Source organism: Panthera tigris, chromosome A2 (genome assembly GCF_018350195.1).
Source record: "Panthera tigris isolate Pti1 chromosome A2, P.tigris_Pti1_mat1.1, whole genome shotgun sequence".
NCBI lineage: Eukaryota > Metazoa > Chordata > Mammalia > Carnivora > Felidae > Panthera > Panthera tigris.
This window is the reverse complement of record NC_056661.1, coordinates 37,455,654-37,477,465: the sequence shown is the minus strand read 5'-3', so window position 1 is coordinate 37,477,465 and position 21,812 is coordinate 37,455,654. Positions and strand designations below refer to the sequence as shown.

General features: G+C 38.7%; 1 protein-coding gene across 1 annotated transcript in view; it reads left to right on the top strand.

Moving 5' to 3' along the window:
- MDFIC2 (MyoD family inhibitor domain containing 2) overlaps positions 1 to 21,812 on the top strand; it is a 117,895-nt gene that overhangs the window by 73,054 nt on the left and 23,029 nt on the right. The window contains exon 4 of the mRNA XM_042977135.1: positions 7,232 to 7,347. Coding sequence (XP_042833069.1) covers positions 7,232 to 7,347 — 116 coding nt within the window. The remainder of the gene's footprint in view (positions 1 to 7,231; positions 7,348 to 21,812) is intronic.

The window sequence follows — 21,812 nt, the reverse complement described above, 5'->3', positions numbered from 1 at the left end:
CCTAAGTCGTACAGCTCTGAAGTGTCAGGGACTTGATCTGAACCCTCCACCACAAACCATAAACACAGGAACCACTGCTTCCAAAAATGTGGTCAGTCAAGTGTCATAGAAGAAGCATCACATTAAGAGGAAAACCAGAACTCTGTTAAAGACAAAGATGAGTTTCATTTACATGGGGATGAAAATCAATTGTGAGGGACAAGAGAATGAATGGATAATAAAGTGCTATGTGTCAAGGACTTCTCTGAGGAAACAGATGGAAAAATTAATGCGAGAAGGATCTGGGACTATGGTACATCTAGGCACGCATGCAGAGGGAGGAAGGAGGCAATAGAGTGAAATTCAAAATACAGGGAAGGGGAATAATGTGGATAAAGACATGTCTTGTGTATGGTGAAGAAATAAGGACGCATCTCCTGGATGTATACATTCACCTTTAAAAGGAAGAGGGCCTCTTCTCTGACAGGGTATGGAAAATGTAAAGGAACAGACAGATATTTCAGTTAAATAGAATCACAGCAAACTGTAGCAATAAGATCTTATATATATATTTTGTGGAGGGGGGGGTGTTTTCTCATTTTTAAATGTTTTTTTAAAATTTTTTTTTAATTTTTAGTATTTATTTAAGAATAAGTGACAGGGGCGCTGGGGTGGGGGGGGGGGGCGCTCAGTCGGTTGAGCATCTGACCGGCTCAGGTCACCATCTCACGGTTCGTGGGTCCGAGCCCCGTGTCGGACTCTGGGCAGACAGCTCAGAGCCTGAAGTCTGCTTCGGATTCTGGGTCACCCCTCTCGCTGTGCCCCTCCCCTGCTCATGCTCTGTCTCTCTCTGTCTCTCAAAAGTGAATAAAGATTAAAAAAAATTTAAAAAAAAGAATAAGTGACATACAACACTGCATTAGTTTCAGGTACGCAACATAGTGATTCTATATTTACATACACTACAAATTTGTTACAATATTTTTTACTATATTTCCTAGGCTGTACATTTCATTGACATGTCTTTCTAATTTTTTTTTTTTCAACGTTTTTTATTTTTATTTTTGGGACAGAGAGAGACAGAGCATGAACGGGGGAGGGGCAGAGAGAGAGGGAGACACAGAATCGGAAACAGGCTCCAGGCTCCGAGCCATCAGCCCAGAGCCTGACGCGGGGCTCGAACTCACGGACCGCAAGATCGTGACCTGGCTGAAGTCGGACGCTTAACCGACTGTGCCACCCAGGCGCCCCGACATGTCTTTCTAAATGGAAGATGGTACTTAATTCATTTCACTTATTTTATCCATCCTGAATACTCTCATGCCCTGTGGCATCAGTCTGTTGTCTGTATCTATGAGCCTGTTTCTGTTTTGTTTTATTTGTTACTTTCTTCAGTTTAAATTCCACATCTAAGTAAAATCATATGGTGTTTGTCTTCCCTGACTTATTTCATACAGCATAATACCCTCTAGGTCCATCCATGTTGCTGCAAGTGGCAAGATTTTATTCTTTTGTATGGCCAAGTAATATTCCACCCATGTGTGTATATACACCATATCTTCTTTATCCAGTCATCTACTGAAGGATAGTTAGGCTGTTTCCACATCTTAGCTATTGCAAATAACATTGTGATTATCATAGAGGTACGTTATCTTTTCAAATTAGTGTTTTCAGGGTTTTTTTGTTGTTGTTGCATAAATACGTACAAGAAGTTGGATTGTATAGTTGTTCTATTTTTAATTTTTTTAGGAACTTCCATACTGTTTTCCTTCGGACTGCACTAATTTACATTTATGCTAATTTACTGTACTTAGTCGAAGTACAAAAGGGTTATCTTTCCTCCCCGTCCTTGCCAATATTTGTTATTTCTTGTCTTTTTGATGAGAGCCATTTTAACATTTGTGATAAAAACTCTCAGCAAAGTGGGTATGGGAAGAATGTACCTCAACGTAATAAAGGCCATGTAAGTAAGACAAACACACAGCTAATATCACATTAAACGGTGAACAGCTGGAAGCTTTTCCTAAGTGGTATCTCATTGCAGTTCGATTTGCATTTCCCTGAGGGTAATGCCGAGCCTATTTTCATGTGCCTGTTGGCGATCTGTAAGTCTTCGGAAAAATGTCTAGTCAGGTCCTCTGTCTGCTTTTAAATTGGATCGTTTGTTCTTTTGATGTTGAATTATATGGGTTCTTTACATATTTTGGATGTTAACCCTTCATTGGATATATCATTTGCAAATGTCCTCTTCCGTTCAGTAGATTGCCTTTCGTTTTGTTAATGGTTTTCTCTGCTGTGCAAAAGGTTTTTTTTGTTTTGTTTTTTGTTTTTGTTTTGTTTTGTTTTGATGTAGACCCATTGCTTTTGTTGTCCATGCTTGAGGAAACAGATCCACAAAAATGTCACTCAGATTGATGTCAAAGAGCTTACTGCCTATGTCTTCTTCTAGGAACTTCATCATTTTAGGTCTTACATCTAAATATTGGATCAATTTTGAATTTATTTTTGTATATGGTGTAAAAAACTGGTTCAGTTTCATTCTTTTGCATGTAGTTGTCCAGTTTACCCAGCGCCATGTACTGAGGAAATTGTCTACTCTGTTGAATATTTTCACCTCCTTTGTTGTAAATTAATTAATCATGTAAGTGTCGGTTTATTTCTGGGCTCTCTTCTGTTCCATTGATCTAGGTGTCTGTTTTCATGCCTGCACTATACTATTTTGATTATGATTGCCTTGCAGTATAGTTTGAAATAAGGGAGCATGATACCTCCAAATTTGTTCTTCTTTCTCAAGATTGCTTTGACCATTTAGAGTCTCTCATTATTCCATACAAATGTCAGGATTATTGGTTCTAGTTCTTTGAAAAAGAGATTGATGTTTTGATAAGGATTGCATTGAATGTGTAGACTGCTTCAGATAGTATGGACATTTTACATATTAATTCTTCTAATCCATGAGCATAGGATATACTTCCATTTATTTATGTCATCTTCAATTTCTTTTATCAATGCCTTATAACTTTCCAACTACAGGTCTTTTTCCTCCTTGGTTAAATTTATTCCTGGGCATTTAATTCTTTTTGATGCAATTGTAATATAGGATTTTCTTAACTTCTGATAATTTATTACTTATAGAAACACTCTAGATTTCTATATACTGATTTTGTATTCTTCAAATTTACTGAATTTACTAGTTCTGATAGTTTTTGGTGGCATCTTTAGGGTTTTTATTATACAGTATCATGCCACCTGCAAATTGTGACCATTTTGTTTCTTCTTTTCCAATTTGGATGCCTTTCATTTGTTTCTCTTGCCTAATTGCTGTGGTTAGGACTTCTAATACTATACGGAATAGAAGTAGTGAGAGTGGGTATCTTTATTGTGTTCCTGAACTTAGGGAAAGCTTTTAGCCTTTCACCACTGAGGGTGAGGTTAGCCTTGGGTTTTACTTACATGGCCTTTATTATGTTGAGGTACATTCTTCCCGTACCCACTTTGCTGAGAGTTTTTATTATAAATGTATGTGGAATGCTGTCACATGCTTTTTCTGCATCCATTGAGATGATCACATGATTTTTACCCTTTACTTTGTTGATGTGGTGTATCAGGTTGATTGACTTGCAGCTATTCAGCCATCCTTACATCCCTGAAATAAATCTACCCAATCACGGCATATGATCTTTATAATGAATTGTTCAATTTGGTATGCTAATCTTTTACTGAGGATTTTTGCATGTAGGCTTACAGGAATATTGATTTTCTTTTCTTTTCTTTTTTATGAAATTTATTGTCAAATTGGTTTCCATACAACACCCAGTGCTCATCCCAACAGGTGCCCTCCTCAATGCCCATCACCCACTTTCCCCTCCCTCCCACCCCCCATCAACCTTCAGTTTATTCTCAGTTTATTTTTTAAGAGTCTCTTATGCTTTGGCTCCCTCCCTCTCTAACTTTATTTTGTTTTCCTTCCTCTCCCCCATGGTCTTTTGTTAACTTTCTCAGGATCCACAGAAGAGTGAAAACATAGGATACAAAATTACTGTACGGAAATCAGTTGCATTCTTATACACTAATAATGAAGCAACAGAAAGACAAATAAAGAAACTGATCCCATTCACAATTGCACCAAGAAGCATAAAATACCTAGGAATAAACCTAACCAAAGATGTAAAAGATTTTTTTTTTATAGTGCCTTGTCTGGTTTTGGCACCAGGGTAATGTTGGCCTCGTAGACTAAGTTTGAAAGCACGCCTTACTCTTCAGTTATTTGGAATAGCTTGAGAAGGATAGGTATTAATTCTTCTTGAAATATTTGATAGAATTCACCTGTAAAGACTTCTGGTTCTAAACCTTTGTTTGCTGGGAGTTGTTTGTTTGTTTGTGTGTTTGTTTTTAATTACTATTGCTGATGCAATTCTGGATTGTCCAATTTGGTGGCATATAATTTTAGTAGTCTCTTATAATTCTTTGTATTTCTGTGGTATCAGTTGTAATTGCTTCTTTTTCATTTCTGATTTTATTTATTTGGGTTCTCTCTATTTCTTCATGAGTCTGGCTAAAGGTTTATCATTTTTTAAAAATCTTTTCAAAGAATCAGCTTTTAGTTTCATTGACCTTTTCTATTGTTTTTTAGTTTCTATTTCATTTATTTCTGCTCTGATGTTTATTATTTCATTTTCTACGAACTTTGGGTTTTCTTCTTTTTCTAGATGTAAGGTTACATTGCTTATATGAGATTTTTCTTGTTTCTTGAGGTAGCCCTGTATTGCTATAAGCATCCCTCTTAGAACTGCTTTTGCTGCGTCCCATGGATTTTGGAACATTGCGTTGTTACTTTCATTTGTCCCAAGATGTTTATTTATTTCATCTTTGATTTCTTTTTTGATCCATTTGTTGTTTAGTAGCATGCTGCTACAGTTTTTTTTTTTTTTAGTTTTTTTTTTTTCGTTATCTTATAATTGATTTCTAGTTTTATACTGTTGTGGTTGGAAAAGATACTTGATATAATTTCAATCCTCTTAAATATATTGAGACTTGTTTTGTGGTCTCACATGTGATCTATGGAGAATATTCCATGTGAACTTGAAAACAATGTGCATTTTACTGGTTTTGAATGTGAAATGTTCTCTATATAGTTTTTAAGTCCATCTGACTTAATATGTCTTTTAAGGCCAGTATTTCCTTATTATTTTTCTGTTTGATCTACCCATTCATGTAAGTGGGGTATTAAAGTTCCTTACCATTATATTATTATTGTCAGTTTCTCTCTTTGTATCTGCTGATATTTGCTTTACATATTTAGGTGCTGCTATGTTGGATACATAAATATTTACTAGTGTTATATCCTCTTGTTGGATTCATCCCTTTAAGGGTATTCATTTTGGTCTTGTTTGTCTCTTGTTGCAGCCTTTGTTTAAAAGTCTATTTTGTCTGCTAAAAGTATTGCTATCCTAGCTTTCTTTTCATTTCCATTTGCATGGGGTATATTTTCCTATTCCTTCACTTTCAGTTTGTGTGTGTCTTTAGATCTAAAGTGAGCCTCTTCTAGGCTGCATACAGATGGGTCTTATTGATTTTTTTTTTTTAATCCTTCCAGCTACTCTAGATCTTTGATTGGAGCATTAATCTATTTATATTTAAATTAAGTATTGATAGGTGTTCATTGCCATTTTCTCAATTGTTTTCTGAACGTTACTGTAATTCATCTCTGTTTCTTTGTTCTTCTCTTGTACTTTTTCCTTGAGATTTAATAACTCTCTTTAGTGTTATGTTTGGATTCCCTTCTCTTTATTTTTTTATGTATCTATTATAGGTGTGTTTGTGTGTGTGTGTGTGTGTGTGTGTGTGTGTGTGTGTGGTTACCCTGAGATTTATATATAACAACCTATGTATATAACAATCTATTTTAAGTTGGTGTTCACTTAAGTTTGAATACATTCTAAAAGCACTACATTTTTACTGCCTCCTCCCACATTTTATGTTTTTGATGTCATGTTAAATCTTTTTATTTTGTATATTCCATAACTATTGTAGATAGAGCTGATATAAGAACTTTTGTGCCTTTACTGCTATACTAGCTTTAAAATGGTTGATCCATTACCTTTACTTTACATTTGCCTCTACCAGTGTGATTTCTTTTCTTTCATAGATTTTCTTCTTAATCAGGGCTCTTTGTTTTCACTTAACGAAGTGCCCTAATATTTCTTAAAAAGCCAGTTTAGTGCTTAAGAACTCCTTTAGTTTGTGCTTGTCTGGGAAACTATTGGTCTTCCCTTCAATTCTGGATTTTAACCTTACCAGATAGGGCATTCTTGTTTGTGAGTTCTTTCCTTTCAGGATGTTGAATATACATGCTACTTAACTTGTGGCCCGCAAAGTTCCACGGAAAATCAGCTGATAGTCTTATGAGGGTTTCCCTTACATGTAACTAATGGCTTTAAGATTCTCTCTTTATCTTTCCCTTTTGACATTTTAATTATTACATGTTTTTCTGTGGATCTCTTTGGGTTCATCTAATTTGGGACTTTCTGTTCCTTGTGGACCCGGATGTCTGTTTCCTTCCCCAAGTTAGGGAAATTTTCAGCTATTATTTCTTCAAATAACTGTTCTGCCCCTGTCTCTCTTCTCCTTCTGGGACCACTATAATGTAAATGTTAGGATGGTTAATTTGGTTCCACATTAACTTTCAGCTATCCTCATTTAAAAAAAAAATTTTTTTCTACTTTCTGTTCAATTTGGAAGATTTCCACTACCCTGCCTCCCAGGTCACCGATCTGTTCTTCTGAACCATCTAGTTTGCTGTTTATAACCTCTAGTGTATTTTTCATTTCTGTTATTGTTTTCTGCAGCTCTGATTGATACTTGAGTTTTCTATCTTTCTGTTGAAGGTCTCACTGTGTTCATCCACTCGTCTCCCAAGTTCAGGAAGCATTTTCATGACCAATATTTTGAACTCTTCACTGGCTAGGCTGCTTATCTTCATTTTGTTTAGCTCTTCTTCTGAGGTTTTGTGTTTTTTTTTTTTTAATTTGGAACATATTCTTCTATTCTCTCCTTTTGCCTAACTCTGTGTTTGTTTTTATGTAGTAGATAGTTTAGCTATGTCTCCTAGTCTTGAAGGCATGACCTTATAGAGGAGACGTGGGGCCCAGAAGTGCAATCCCTGTACCATCGCAGCCAGGTGCTCCAGGGGTGTCCCCTGTGTGGGCAGCATATATGCCCTCCTGTTGTGACAGGGCTGTGACTCTTGCAGGCATTCTGGTGGACAGTGTTAGCCTCTGGCCCTACTGTCTGCAAGGCCTGGCCACAACTGCTGCGGGCACACTGCAGGGAAGCGTTATCATCCGATCAGCTGTGTGGCCAACTGAGGTGCAGGCTTGTACAGGGCTCTCAGGGGGATATGCCCCCTGACATTCACATTTTAAAAGGAAGTTTCCAGAATGGCACCCACTCTGCCAGGATCAGCATAGGAGAACAAGATAGCACAAATGGCTTCCTCTGGCATCTCAGTCCCTGAGGAGAGGCCCAGCTACCTCCTGCCTCTTCGGCAGGTGCTACAAGTTTAGTGAGTGGGTCTCCTTAATCTAGGGTTTGTGGGTCTTTCAATCTGATATTTTTGCACTGTTTTCCAGGGTGAGTGAGTCTATGCACACACCCATTATGAGCAGTCTCCCTTTTCCTACAGTTCTGTAGCTTTTCTGGAGGTATTCCCTGTTGGTTTTCAAAGCCAGACGTTTCAGGGCTCGTCTCACTTTAGAGGATATAATAGTTAGGGTTCCTGATGTGGAGCTCAAATCTCTTGCTCCTCAGGGAATCTTTGAGACCCCTCCCATCTGTAGAACACTGTTCTTGGGTGCTTTTTTTCCCCTTGAGACCACGTGTCTGCCCTCAACCCACTTCAGTGCTATCCCTTATTGTGCAGGCTCTGTTTGTTCAGTTCCTACATCCTCTTCAGAGGGAATTATTCCATATGAGGTTGTAGAATTTGTTGTACCCACAAGAAGAGGGGAGCTTGGGATCTTCCTACACCGCCATCTTAAACTCTCCCTATATGTCCACTTTTGGACGGTGGTTCTCAACCCCAGCTATACATTACAATGATCTTGGCAGCTATTACAAATTGTTACGCCCACCGTGCACTCCAGGCCAATTAAATCAGAAAACAATTGAGGTAGCTTTGGGCTGAGGGCGTCCAAAGCAGGTTTTAAAGAGAAGCTGGTATGATTTAACTAGGTGAGGAGAAGGGAGGCATTATATGTGACAGCAACTTGAGCAAAATTTTAAAAACTAAACTAGGAATTGATAAAGAAATTAATTTGCCTAAAACAAAGGAAGCAAGGAAGAAGTAGTGAGGAAAATAGAAATGCTAGAATATGGGCAGATCACAACAATTCTTTATAAATTTCTAAATTGCTGCAAAGTAGATATACTTACATCCCATTACTTATGATGATAAGTTATACTAAGCACAGAGATCTTACCAATACTAGTCACTTTTTCATTCCCAAACCATCATCAGAGTCCCTAACATATAGTAGATATTCAATAACCAGTAGTTGAATAAATACATCTGATAAGTAAACAGATAGATAACTCAGATAGCAGCCCAGGAATTTCTTCAGGTATCTAGAATTCTTGAGAAAAGCAAAATTGCCTCGTACCCAATCCCAAGTTGCTCATTGCAAACACTTTTCCACGCCTTACTCAAATCTCCCTGGGTCCTCAGCTGGCTTCATTGGATGTGGTTTCAATCTCTTTGTTCTTAATGCCATCAACAACAGATTGTGTCTAATAGTTTTTTACTAAAGTTTGACAAAAGTGAAATAGCAATGGGGATGAAGGCTTTATGATCAAAGTACAAGCTAGCAAGCAATTTAAAATGATGTCAGATAGCCCTATTGTTAACTGGGTCACTTGACCGTTCTCACTGGCCATTATTCCATTCTGAGATCTTGCCTTCTGCCATATTACTTCATTCCTATTTTTCTAAGACTTCACTAGTACCACCCAAACTACAAATTTCAGCTTTTTCTTATAGAGAAATTTAACTAGGACTATCTCCTACACCATAGCTTAGGGGAAACTCGCTTGTAACATCCAACTTTCTCAGAAAGTATTCTGCCAAACCAAAGTTCAGTTATTAATCCCATTTCTCTTAGGGCCCCAAACTTTTATAGCCAACTATGATTTTAAGTGGTAATTTCTGGGGGGCACCCGGGTGGCTCAGTTGGTTGAGCATCCGACTTCAGATCAGGTCATGATCTCACAGTTTGTGAGTCCAAGTGCTACATCAGGCTCACGGCGAACGGCATAGATCCTCTGTCCTCCTCTCTCTGTTCCTTCCCTACTTGTGCCCTCTCAAAAATAAATAAAACATTTAAAAAATAGATGGCAATTTTTTTCTTTCTCTCTATACAAAAGAGAGAAACACATAGGGAAGACAAGTAGAAAATCTCGAACCCAATAACAAGTAAGGACCCACGAGGGAATAAACAGTCATTATCGGTGGTTCACAAAACAATATATATTCACATTATTGTTGAAAATAATCCTTCTCTTCTTTGCTAAGGAGTCACAAAATGAATGTCTTTGTCTTGCAATGTCATCGCTATATCCAGTCACATAAGTGGTAGTGTGAATACAGTGGGTACTCAACGCATGGACACTAATCGTGAGGATAAAGGGTAAAGATGAGATACTCTCTGAGATTTTATACCTTATAATAATAACTGTAATAATAGCTACTTTGTATGTCCAAAGTCGTTTAAAAGCATTAACATTTCACATGGCACACATCCTCAGAAAGCAGATCAATATTTATTCTTCCAAGTGTGTCGAGTATACAGTTGGGGCACCTCGAGGTGAAAACGTCACCCTGCCAGTGTCAGCCTCAGAACTTGGAAATCACATCCCCCAGTTCATTATGTCAGAATAATAAAGCGACCCTGGCCAGTTGAACATATTCATTAGCGGTCAGGGGGAAGCAGGGCGGAAGGAGCAGACAATATGGCTTTGGGAGCATCCAGAGCTAACTAGCCTTCAAAAAAAACAGGACTATTATTTGACATAGCATCAGTACGGGAAGGGAAAAAGCCATGAAAACACACACACACACACACACACACACACACACACACACATCACAGCAGGCCTGTTTAGTCCTTCCAGATGAGAATTCATCTTTGCGACTCGTCGTCCAAGTAATTTCATTGCCACTAATTGGGAAAGGTAAGAGAGAGGAGTAGGGACTACGTTTTGCCCCATCTCCTTTTCTCTCTGCCTCTCTCTCTCATTAGAGTCTGTTTAGCTGATTAAGCAAATCAACCTTAATTAGTAACCAACTAGGGAAGAACTCTGCAAGGTTTGGTTAAGCGGCATCAAAACCCACAGCCGGCTCTCAGAGCCCATTAAGAAGTAATCATCCAGCGCAACTAACAAGTCACTAGACCATACTTTTGCAATTTGGCTCTTTTGTTCTGTCAGTTTGAAGAGCCCTGTGCATGTGATGCCATTTAGAAGGGAGCTCTTTTAGAGCTTTCACTCAGGAAGGCGTCGGGAGCTCTGGGGGTAGAGCTTAGCTCAGAAAAAAGGGAAAGAATTCAAGTTTGCGTTGACAGCTTGATCCCAGAGAGAGACGACTGGCTGCTTGTCTAGCAGGTCCTTTGGGTGTGGATGAGGCAGGGGCAGGAGTCTCCGTCTTAAGTGAACGTGTGTGCCGCCAATGTTAAAGGCACAATTACCTTCCCGCGCACCTCTGTTTGCTAGTGCTGTTTCCTTCCATAAAACCTCTTTTCTGCTGCCAAGTGGAGCCCGGCAGGCAATAATATTTTTCATGCACGATACACATACTAAAATGCCCTTGTGTGTTTTTAACAGATTTACAGTTGATAACAATAGGGCTGTTTTGTCAGGCAAGGTAAAAATGCATTTGTTACAAATGCAGAGCCCTGGCCAGGGTCCATGCGCCTCACAGCTGCTAGTCCCTCAAAAGGGTCCGTCCAGCTCCTGTGAGCAGGGAAAAGTAGCAAAAGTAATCAAGCTGAAGGTCTTTTTATTCAAACTGAAGTTCATCTTTCCGATAAGGATTTTTATTTGTTGAGACCCTCTTCTCCCACCTACGAGGACCATGATAACATAAACACGGGGGGGCGGACGTGAGCATCCTTGTATTTGAACGCGGACGTGGCCCTTGCATTCTTCGGGGAGTACGGTCTTCAAAACTCAAGGAGGAGAAAGAGATGGGATAAATTGTTGCGTAAATCAAACCACGACTTAGAGGAGGTATCCCTCAAAACGTGAGAATCCTTGACTAATAATTAGCAGCTTGCTATTATCCCAACTCAATTTTGTTTTTGTTAAATGAAACCACATATTAAACGATAACTAATAAATAAATGACTTCTATCAGTCAATTCCAAGAGAGATTTCTGCTGTTATAAACATCCATTTACAAATACATATTTTTATGAAAGGACATACTGGTGAAAAGAATTTTCTGTTGTTACATTGAGGGTGAAATGAATTTTCTACATTATTTTACAGAAGAACAGGTTGATATCTATGCTGGTTGATATTAAACTATGTTTACCTTCTTGTAAGAAATAATACGAGACATTAGCTGTTCGACATATGTTATCATATCTACCGATGCGAGACAATATACTGTTAAGTCCGCAGCTCTGATGTCTAATAGCATGGATTCAAATCCTGGCCACAGTGTTGTTAATTCTATGAACTTACTTAAATGTTTCCAATTCTTGAGCCCTGATTTCTCAACCATTCGAGTGGGGATGGCAGGAATCGCATCTACCTCAAAGCATTTCTTGCAAGATAAAATTACATAGTAAATATCCTCTCTACAAATCCTGGAATTCAATATATATTACTTACTTTAAATTATTATTCTATAATAAGTGGTGAAAATAGTCACTAATCAATTCGCATATGAATTGTGTTACATATTATTAGCCAAATTTATTGACAGTAGCTGCTGTAAAACAAACAAGCCCTGCATTTCAGGGGCCTCATTTAATAGCAGCTCCTTCGAGGTTACTCAAAGCTCACTGCAAGGAGACATTTCTGAGTCACTCTGCAGCGTGTGGTAACTCAAGGACCCAGGCTTTTTTACCTTTTGGCTGTGCTATCCCCAGGGGGGTCCTCACTTTTCTACTATATTCTTTGCTTAACACTGTCTATTAAATAGAGACTAAAATGTGGAGAATCATGTGACCTGTTTTAGCAGCCAAAACTCCGTGTGTGGCACATCAGTTTTGCCCACAAGCCTTCTGCCAGAACTATTTGCATGGCCCCGCCTACATTCAAGAAAGCCACTGGAAAACAGTTTCACTGTGCGTCCAGAAGAAGCACATTCAACTCAATATGCATCCAGTCAGGATGTGTCATTAACGTAAATCGTTAGGAGCTAAAACTGGTATAATTGAGGGGCCGGTAGGTGGCTCAGTCTGCTAAGCATCTGACTCTTGATTTCAGCTCAGGTCTTGATCTCACCTCAAGGGATTGAGCCCCACCTTGGGCTCTACACCGACAAGGAGGAGCCTCTTAGTATTCTCTCTCTCCTGCGCTCTCCACCCCTCCCCTGCGCTCTCCACCCCTCCCCTGCTTGCACACACATGCCCATGCAGGAGGCATTCATGCTCTTTCTGCCTCTCTCTCAAAATAAATAAATAAAGATGGTATAGTATCTACAACGTGTACCAGAATGCTCATAATAGAAAAAAAATGTGTTTTTTTACAAAAAGTTCTATGCTTTCTACAAAAGAAAACGTGCATCCCTCTCATTCTTCCTCTAGATTTCTATTTTGATTCATCTTTTCTGGGAAGACCTTTTATTATGGAGGCTGTGGGCACCCTCACTGGTATCCCCATGGCCTCTGTCATAGCATTTGGTCCACGGGATTCTCAGTGTCTCTTTACTGGACTTGGCTATTGGACCAGAAGTTATCTGAAGAGTGACTTAGGTTTTCATATGAATTTTTCCTCACCTAGTACAATCTCTACCCTGTAGTAAACACTCTACACCATTTACCAAACAAATGAAGGAATTTCTAGGTATAACCCAGCTGTACGTTTTAGTCAGTAAAGAAAACCATAATACAACTAAAACCTGCCTATCAAAGAATAAACGATTCATGAAAAAAACATCAATGGGAGGAATATACATTTTCCTTTATAAGAATATAAAACTCAATTTCTTGGGTTCAATTTTCAACATTTAGCACCATACTCTTAAAAAGTAAAAGATCTTGACTGTTTCATCAGGGTCCAGTAAATTGACTTGGGAAACATTTTCCTTCCCTATGTGTATTCATGTATTATAGCTGGAAGACAAGGACTAACAACTTAGAGCAAGGACCCCAGGGATCCTTCCAGAACTTTTGTGCTATAATTAAAAAAGAGATGTTGTATGGAAACAAATTTGACAATAAATTTTATATATATATATATATATATATATATATAGTAAAAAAATAAAAAATAAAACAAACCTATATAATGTTTTTTCCTGAAGCAAAAAAAAAAAAAAGAAAAGAAAAAGAAAAAGAAAAAAAAAAGGAGAAACCATCTCTGAATCTCTATTAGTGAAACATTATTTTTTTGGCAGCCTAAGATCGGTTACGAGACAAACGGTTCCTTTTGAGGGGTAGGAAAGAATACTTAAGCTGTAGATAATTTACTTTCCAAATTAAACTTTCACTAGAGACAAAAAAAATGTGTCGAGATTTTTTTCTATTTACAGTGAAATATAAAATGATACAGTGTTAGGTTTCTTCAGTATTTTTTACATTATTGTAAGATTTTAGATCTTATTGTAGATATTCACCTTTGAAAAATGTCTTAATTCCTACCAAAACTTCTAAAACTTAGGACTACTAAGGACTACTGTTAGCACCTTACCCAGTTTCAAATATTGAAATATTTAGCCGACATTATTCTAACAATAATGGTGACCTATTCAAATTGAAATCACTGAAGTTTCTCGTTGGCATATAATTTATATTACTTACTAATTCCTATCATGCTACTACTATATTATCAATATTTTACCTATAAAGGTCACTATTTCCTTTACCTGTTAAATCTACTTTCTCAGAGGCAGTTCACTGCAGTAGTTAAAAGTTCATCTTCTTTTCTGAAGCCACATTTCCTACTTTAAACACCAACTCTGCCTCTCGCTCTCGGTAATTTTAATTCACAACTGATATTATCTTTCTGTGCCTCAGCCTCCTCATGTGTAAAATGTGGCTAGGAATAACGTTTAGCCGACAGGGTTAAGGTAAGGACTTAGGCAAGCTTACACATCAAAAGCCTTGGAGAACAGTGACACTTTGAAAGCCTCTAGAAATATTTAGCTATTATTACCCATGTTCAACTTTCCACATTCTTGTTTCTCTTTTCCCCCATCATCCTAATCTGTCTTCTATCCTTACCCACCTATTGGAATTGTTCTAACAAACATCACCGCATTGCCAAACTCGGTGGTTTATTTTCCATCTGGAAGTATTACTGCTTTCTTTGTAGCATGTGGTCCTTTTAATCACACTCGTTTTCTTAAAATGGTCTCATCTCTTGGACAGGGAGAAGAGGTATGGAAAAATGCAGAGAGACTGTTATCATAGTCGCTCCGAGAAAACCAGTATAAGGAGAAGGCAGAAATTGGTTTACAGGTTAATTTGAAGGAGAGTAGTCAAATAAGACTAACTAGAATTCCTGGACTCCAGTCTACTTTCCCTATAATCCATTCTTTATATTGGCATTTCTGAGACAAGAATAGGGTCTTGTTTTATTCCTCCTTAAAACCTTTATTTCAGACTCTTAAATAGGAGGGAAGAGAACTTGGATATAATTTGTATGTTTGGGGGTAAGGGTGGATAATCCGTATCATATGTCTGAATATAGTGCATTATTCCGAGAGGAGATCCATATATACATGGATCCTTGGGGTCCATCTGTCCTAGATCAAGAGCCACCATTCCAATGGTTAAAGTTTAAAATCCATAAGTAAAGATGAAATCTTCATCTTAACCCTCACCTTAACTCTCAAGTACCTCTCTCCCCTTCTCCTATCCCCACCACGATCTTACCATGCTCTGCTAAATACTGGTTTTCACAATTCCAAGCTTTACAAACTTTTTTCTACTTCATGGAATATCCTTGCTTTCAACTGCCAACTGGCAACTGAATACTAATTTATTAAGATCCAGGGAAAATTTCATCTCCTCTTCCACATTTTTCTGCATGACATCAAACATAATTGCAAATTCCTGAATTTTTCACCCACAGAACTGTGTATAAACCTCTACTCTCTACCTATCACATGCTAGCCATTGAAGTTGTCTGAATGCCTGTTGCCCCAATGAACAGTGAACTCCGAAGGCAGGGGCCAGGTCTGATTTATCTCAGAGTATCTACCAGCACTTAGCCTATTGCCAGATACTCTGTAAAGAGCCTTATAAATGTTTCCTAAATGAGTGAGTGAATTACTGATTGCTGTCTTGCTTCGAATTCATCTGTTAAGTGAAGGATTGTATGGTGTTTTCTGAGGGATCTTTATTTAAATGAATGTTGGTTAATCCACATGATTCCCATACCCTTCCATATAGAGATGAACTCGGGAATAAAGTGGTATGTTTTACACCACTTCTAAATTGTTCTCAATCCTGTCAACAGCACATCAATAATCAACTTGGTAGTTGCTGAAGGAACAGTGATTTGAGGCCATCCTTTCTAAGTCTTAGGTGGCCAGCATGCACTCTTTCCAGTGGTATCATTTGTCGAAATGGGGCTCATGGTGATATTACTTCAATAACACCTCCACTGTATATCCTGGAGTGTCCCATGTGAGTCCTGTACATAGTTCGAGAGAGAGAAACTGAGGGAGAAGCAAAAGACACACATCTAATAACATTTTGTTCTTAACACTCAACTATATTTTCATTCTATTGTCTCATCTTTGTGCATTTAAAAAACATCCAACCTCTATGCATCAGTACTCCTGTATCCCTTGGGTCAATTCCTAGCAGTGCTATTGCTGGGTCATAGGGTAGGTCTATTTTTAATTTTCTGAGGAACCTCCACACTGTTTTCCAGAGAGGCTGCACCAGTTTGCATTCCCACCAACAGTGCAAGAGGGTTCCCGTTTCTCCACATCCTCTCCAGCATCTATAGTCTCCTGATTTGTTCATTTTAGCCACTCTCACTGGCATGAGGTGATATCTGAGTGTGGTTTTGATTTGTATTTCCCTGGTGAGGAGTGACGTTGAGCATCTTTTCATGTGCCTGTTGGCCATCCGGATGTCTTCTTTAGAGAAGTGTCTATTCATGTTTTCTGCCCATTTCTTCACTGGGTTATTTGTTTTTCGGGTGTGGAGTTTGGTGAGCTCTTTATAGATTTTGGATACTAGCCCTTTGTCCGATATGTCATTTGCAAATATCTTTTCCCATTCCGTTGGTTGCCTTTTAGTTTTGTTGGTTGTTTCCTTTGCTGTGCAGAAGCTTTTTATCTTCATGAGGTCCCAGTAATTCATTTTTGCTTTTAATTCCCTTGCCTTTGGGGATGTGTCAAGTAAGAGATTGCTACGGCTGAGGTCAGAGAGGTCTTTTCCTGCTTTCTCCTCTAGGGTTTTGATGGTTTCCTGTCTCACATTCAGGTCCTTTATCCATTTTGAGTTTATTTTTGCGAATGGTGTGAGAAAGTGGTCTAGTTTCAATCTTCTGCATGTTGCTGTCCAGTTCTCCCAGCACCATTTGTCAAAGAGACTGTCTTTTTTCCATTGGATGTTCTTTCCTGCTTTGTCAAAGATGAGTTGGCCATACGTTTGTGGGTCTAGTTCTGGGGTTTCTATTCTATTCCATTGGTCTATGTGTCTGTTTTTGTGCCAATACCATGCTGTCTTGATGATTACAGCTTTGTAGTAGAGGCTAAAGTCTGGGATTATAGCATCACTCTCAACAATAGCCAAATTATGGAAAGAGCCTAAATGTCCATCAACTGATGAATGGATAAAGAAATTGTGGTTTATATACACAATGGAGTACTATGTGGCAATGAGAAAGAATGAAATATGGCCCTTTGTAGCCACGTGGATGGAACTGGAGAGTGTGATGCTAAGTGAAATAAGCCATACAGAGAAAGACAGATACCATATGGTTTCACTCTTATGTGGATCCTGAGGAACTTAACAGAAACCCATGGGGGAGGGGAAGGAAAAAAAAAAAAGGAGGTTAGAGTGGGAGAGAGCCAAAGCATAAGAGACTCTTAAAAACTGAGAACAAACTGAGGGTTGATGGGGGGTGGGATGGAGGGGAGGGTGGGTGATGGGTATTGAGGAGGGCACCTTTTGGGACGAGCACTGGGTGTTGTATGGAAACCAATTTGACAATAAATTTCATATATTGAAAAAAAAAGAAAAATAAAAAAAAGAAAAGAAAAAACATCCAACCTCTTTTGATCTACAGGAGATAACAAATTTTCTTAGGAGGGTGCATAAAGAAGTTAGAATTAGGGATGCTTCTGGCATCTTCACTTTGTACAGAGGAAAAGATTTTGAAGCAGGGAGAACATAAACAGTATACACTAACTCCTGACACACCACTGCTTTCTTAAACGAGAATAATAAAAATTTGCAAATGAACAAAAGAGTGGGAGGTAGATATCTGATTTACAATGTTTTTGAGATAAAGAACACTAGAAAAAAAGATCAATGTGAATAATAAAGCATTGTTAACTGAGTCATGACATTTCTATTCTAGTGACGATTGAGCGGCAGAACTGCAAATGAGCACCTTGTACCACTTTCTAAGTGGGAAGAAGACATATAATTATAATCCTCACACTGACGAGAATTCAGGAAAATCTGGGGAAAAGTTTACGGAAAAACATATTGACATATCAGTATTATAAATTACTTTCTCTTATTAACCCGCCCCCCCCTCAAATTCTTTTGTGGGCTAGCTCATCATGGCACAGAAGGTGTTTCACGAAAAGACATACCTGCCTTAAAAAGTCTTTTTTTTTTTTTGAAAAATATCTACCATATATTTATTCCGTAACTTGCTCCACATGCAAGATATATCGGAGAAGTATATTTTCAAACACGTTTAACCTCCATTGTCTTGAGCTCCTGTATCAACAATGTCACGTCACTTAACCAAAAATCCTCATGGAAACCTTGTATTTAGTCAAAACTAATGAATCTGTTTTAACACCCTTTGCGAAAGTAAAAGGAGATATAATACTATGTTTTCACTTGACATACATTTTCATCCATCTCCTTGCTTTGTTGGATGGTTCAGGGGGAAGAAAACTGCAAAAATTACAGGGATGTTATCAACTGTAGTGTCTTCGTAGAGAACAGAATGGAAAATGGCATTTTGCTGAGTGAAATTTAAAATGAACTAAAAAAACAAACAAACAAACAAACAACAAAAAAACCCATGAGGATGAATTTTCTCCTGATGTTTCACTCCACTGAAGTCTCCAGAGGGGAGACTCCTAAGCGTTGAAGGAAGCTCTCTAAGTGACCCCATTACTGCCTCCGGCACTCGGGAAGGCAAAGGGACAGTTGTAAAGTCAGACACGGAGTGAGCGTTGCAGAAATTACAGCAGTGCCTTAAGCGTATCCTCCGCAGGGCGCTTTCCTATCTTCAGAGGACACACTCATTAAGTGCTGCCAACAAGAAAACTACGCAGTTTTCTTTATAAAAAGTGCCACCTTTTATGGAACATCTGGAGCTCGTCCAAAGGGCTTCCAGAATAGGTGGTAGAACATAATGAAGTAAAATGGCTCAGCCACCGAGGTTTTAACACCAGCTGCAGCATGGAATCATCGCTACCCGGGGAACTGGGGTTATTCATCAGCCATTATAATGTGCTGGGAAGATCCAGGAAGAATGCAACGTGTCTGGTCCATGTCAAGTCCTTCGCTGGGATTTGGAATCAGTATGCGAAGGGTCTACTTGCAAACTTAGAGGAAAATATATTTTGGCTGTTTATTATAGTTGACTAATCCAGATCTAGCCACACTCAATTATTTTCCCTCCGCCTATTAGGGATAAAGATACACCCGGGGATTTGATTTTTACATTACCTTGGTGTTTTCTGCAATGTCTGTTGTGATAAAGAATGAAGATTAAGATGTGTGGGGAAATATAGAAAAGACTATAGAGATTGCATTCTTGTATATATCCAATGCAGATGGCCTATCAGGTTATACTCAAGAAAGAAAGCAAGCCACAAGGGTAGCAGGGGAATTGGAGGGCACAAAAGTCAGATTGACTAAGTGGTATCAGACAAAGAGCACAAGAAAAGAGGAACAAACATTAGGTCTAAAAGAGTGATAAGAACAAATTCACCCATGGCGGCGGGGTGGCGGGAGGGGGGCAACCACTGAAAGAACCCCAAAGCAACCTAACATTCATTGGTATGTGAATTAAAGTGATTGCATGCAACCTTGCAGTTTACCTGATTCTGTTCTGTGATACCCTTAATGTGGGTAGTACATTGGGAAAACAAATTTCTTAGATTTAGGTGTTGGAGATGAACCTGGGACAAGAGCACCAGCCTTTATGACTCATTAGGACAGTCCAGAGTGTGCATGAACTTGTTAATAGATCCCTCATTCCTCTAGGGAAAGAGAACTTCCATCTTTCTGAATTGAGGCACTACAACTAGTTTCCTTGCAATCTAGATGAATAACTTTTGCTTAGAAAGGGAAAGGGAATCATTTCTAACTCAGCCTCTAATATCTTCTGAAGCATATGTGGGTTCAAAGTTCCAGACACGAGTGTTTACATCCCTGCTTTGCAATTATCTCCGTAAATTTTAATGAACCTGTGCAGACAGAGATGGTAGCAAGAGTTAAAACTTTGGAGTTTGAGCAAACTGGGTTTGAGGCTGTGTGACCTAGGGCAAGTTGGTTCATCTCTCTGAGTTTCCGTTGCTTCGTGGCTCATGATAGGTGCACAATAAATGAAAATTTTAGCCAAAATTCTTGCTTTTGCATATTAACGCTGTGCTGCAAATAGACTAAGAGAATAATACAGAAGAATGAGAATCACCTGAAACAGGTAACAGACATTTGGCCATAAGCCCTGCCGAGTTTTCCATCACTCTCTATTTAATAGAATTTACTTGAAACTCAAGTCTGTCCCTAACACAGACCTACAGAATCAGAAATTCTGAGAGTATAACACAGCGATCAGTGTTTTAACAAGCACTCCAGGTGATTCTGATGAACGCTCAAGTTTAAGAATCACCACCCTGGCTATTATAAAACAAGACCGGGGTGGGGAGGGGGGGCTCACCTCAACATACCGTATAAACTATGCACATATGCCAGCTGGACTCAACAAGCCGATCACCTGTAAAGGGATTCCTCTCAAAGCAACCTTGACAAAAGCAAATGTACTTCCTTTAAAACATCAGCCGTATCTTCTAACTTATGGAGCTCTCCTAAGGAGGAAACACTCTCTCAGCCTACCACAATTTCTGAATTGGAATCACCTGGTGTACTTATCCTTGTTTGTATCACCAAGGGGCAACTTCAAACAAAGTATGGCTGGCTCATTTCAGGTTTAAATATTCCATTAGCTAAGCAGTGAGTAAGTTCTTGTAACCCAGAAGGCCCTATGGTTCCATTTTAAGCATTATTCCTTTAGCGTCTCCGTTACTGTTTTCAACCTTTTGAGCTTCTGCAAATGTATTTGGCATTCAATTAAAGTGAGATTAATCCGAAGCAGATGTAGCAGGAGCAGAGAACTGCTTGGTTGAAAGCCTAGCCATCCAAAGTACTAAATTATAAGCACGCAGACACAAACAAATCCATAAATATCAATTATTTAAAATTATTTAAAATACATAGTTTTGTATAACTCATTTGACAAAAATACAAATGCCAATGAGCTCTTAACGACGAGCTCTAATGACCAGTTTTACCTTTATGGCAACATAAAAGTATTTCAGAAGCTAGAGACCTAGAATTTCAAAGAGTCCTTATTTCCAGTTGCCAAGAATTCCAATTTGACCCAAAGCTTCAAGACTCCATTGCTATGACTGTAGTCCTACCGTAGGATTTAGATTTCCAGAGAAAGAAAACAGCATAACTCCTTTGTCCTGACAGCTTGAGGCTGAGCATGTGGAAGATAAAAGGACTTAGAGAACCCTAAAGCATAAAGGGTGTGGTTAATATTGTTATTTACTAAGGTGGATAGAGCCAGAGTACTTACCTACAAGACACACAGGATGTCAGCCAGGCTCAAGAGTGTTTTCTTTCTTTCTTTTTTCCTTTTTTTTTCCTAATTGATAGAGCCTCTTAAAGGGGAATCAGGTGATTAATCTACCCAAACTGATAGAATGAGGACCAACACTCCTCATCTAATTTAGCGATACCGCGTAAATATGGAAGATGGCCTTGACAGTGATTGCCTGGCATAATCACATGCATCAGAGTCCCAGAAAGTGGGACAACAGCCAAACGTGTGTCCCTTCATACCCAATCTCACTGCCTTTTCTCCCCCTTCATTTGAATCTTGCCTCAATGGGGAATTCTGACCAGCCATTAATCATTAAGTGGAATTACCCTGGTACAAAAATCAGGTTACGGATGGTGTATAAGGAATGCCTGTGGGCAATCCCTCTGTTGACATGTTTGGCTCCTTTAAGTACATTACAAAGTCCCCAAAGATACAATCATGTCTCACTCATCTTTGTATCCCCCACGCATACCACAGTGGTTAAGAGGAAAACCTAGCTGCCAAGTACCTAAATTCAAATTCTCACTCCATTCTTTACTAGCTTGGGAACATGACAACGAATA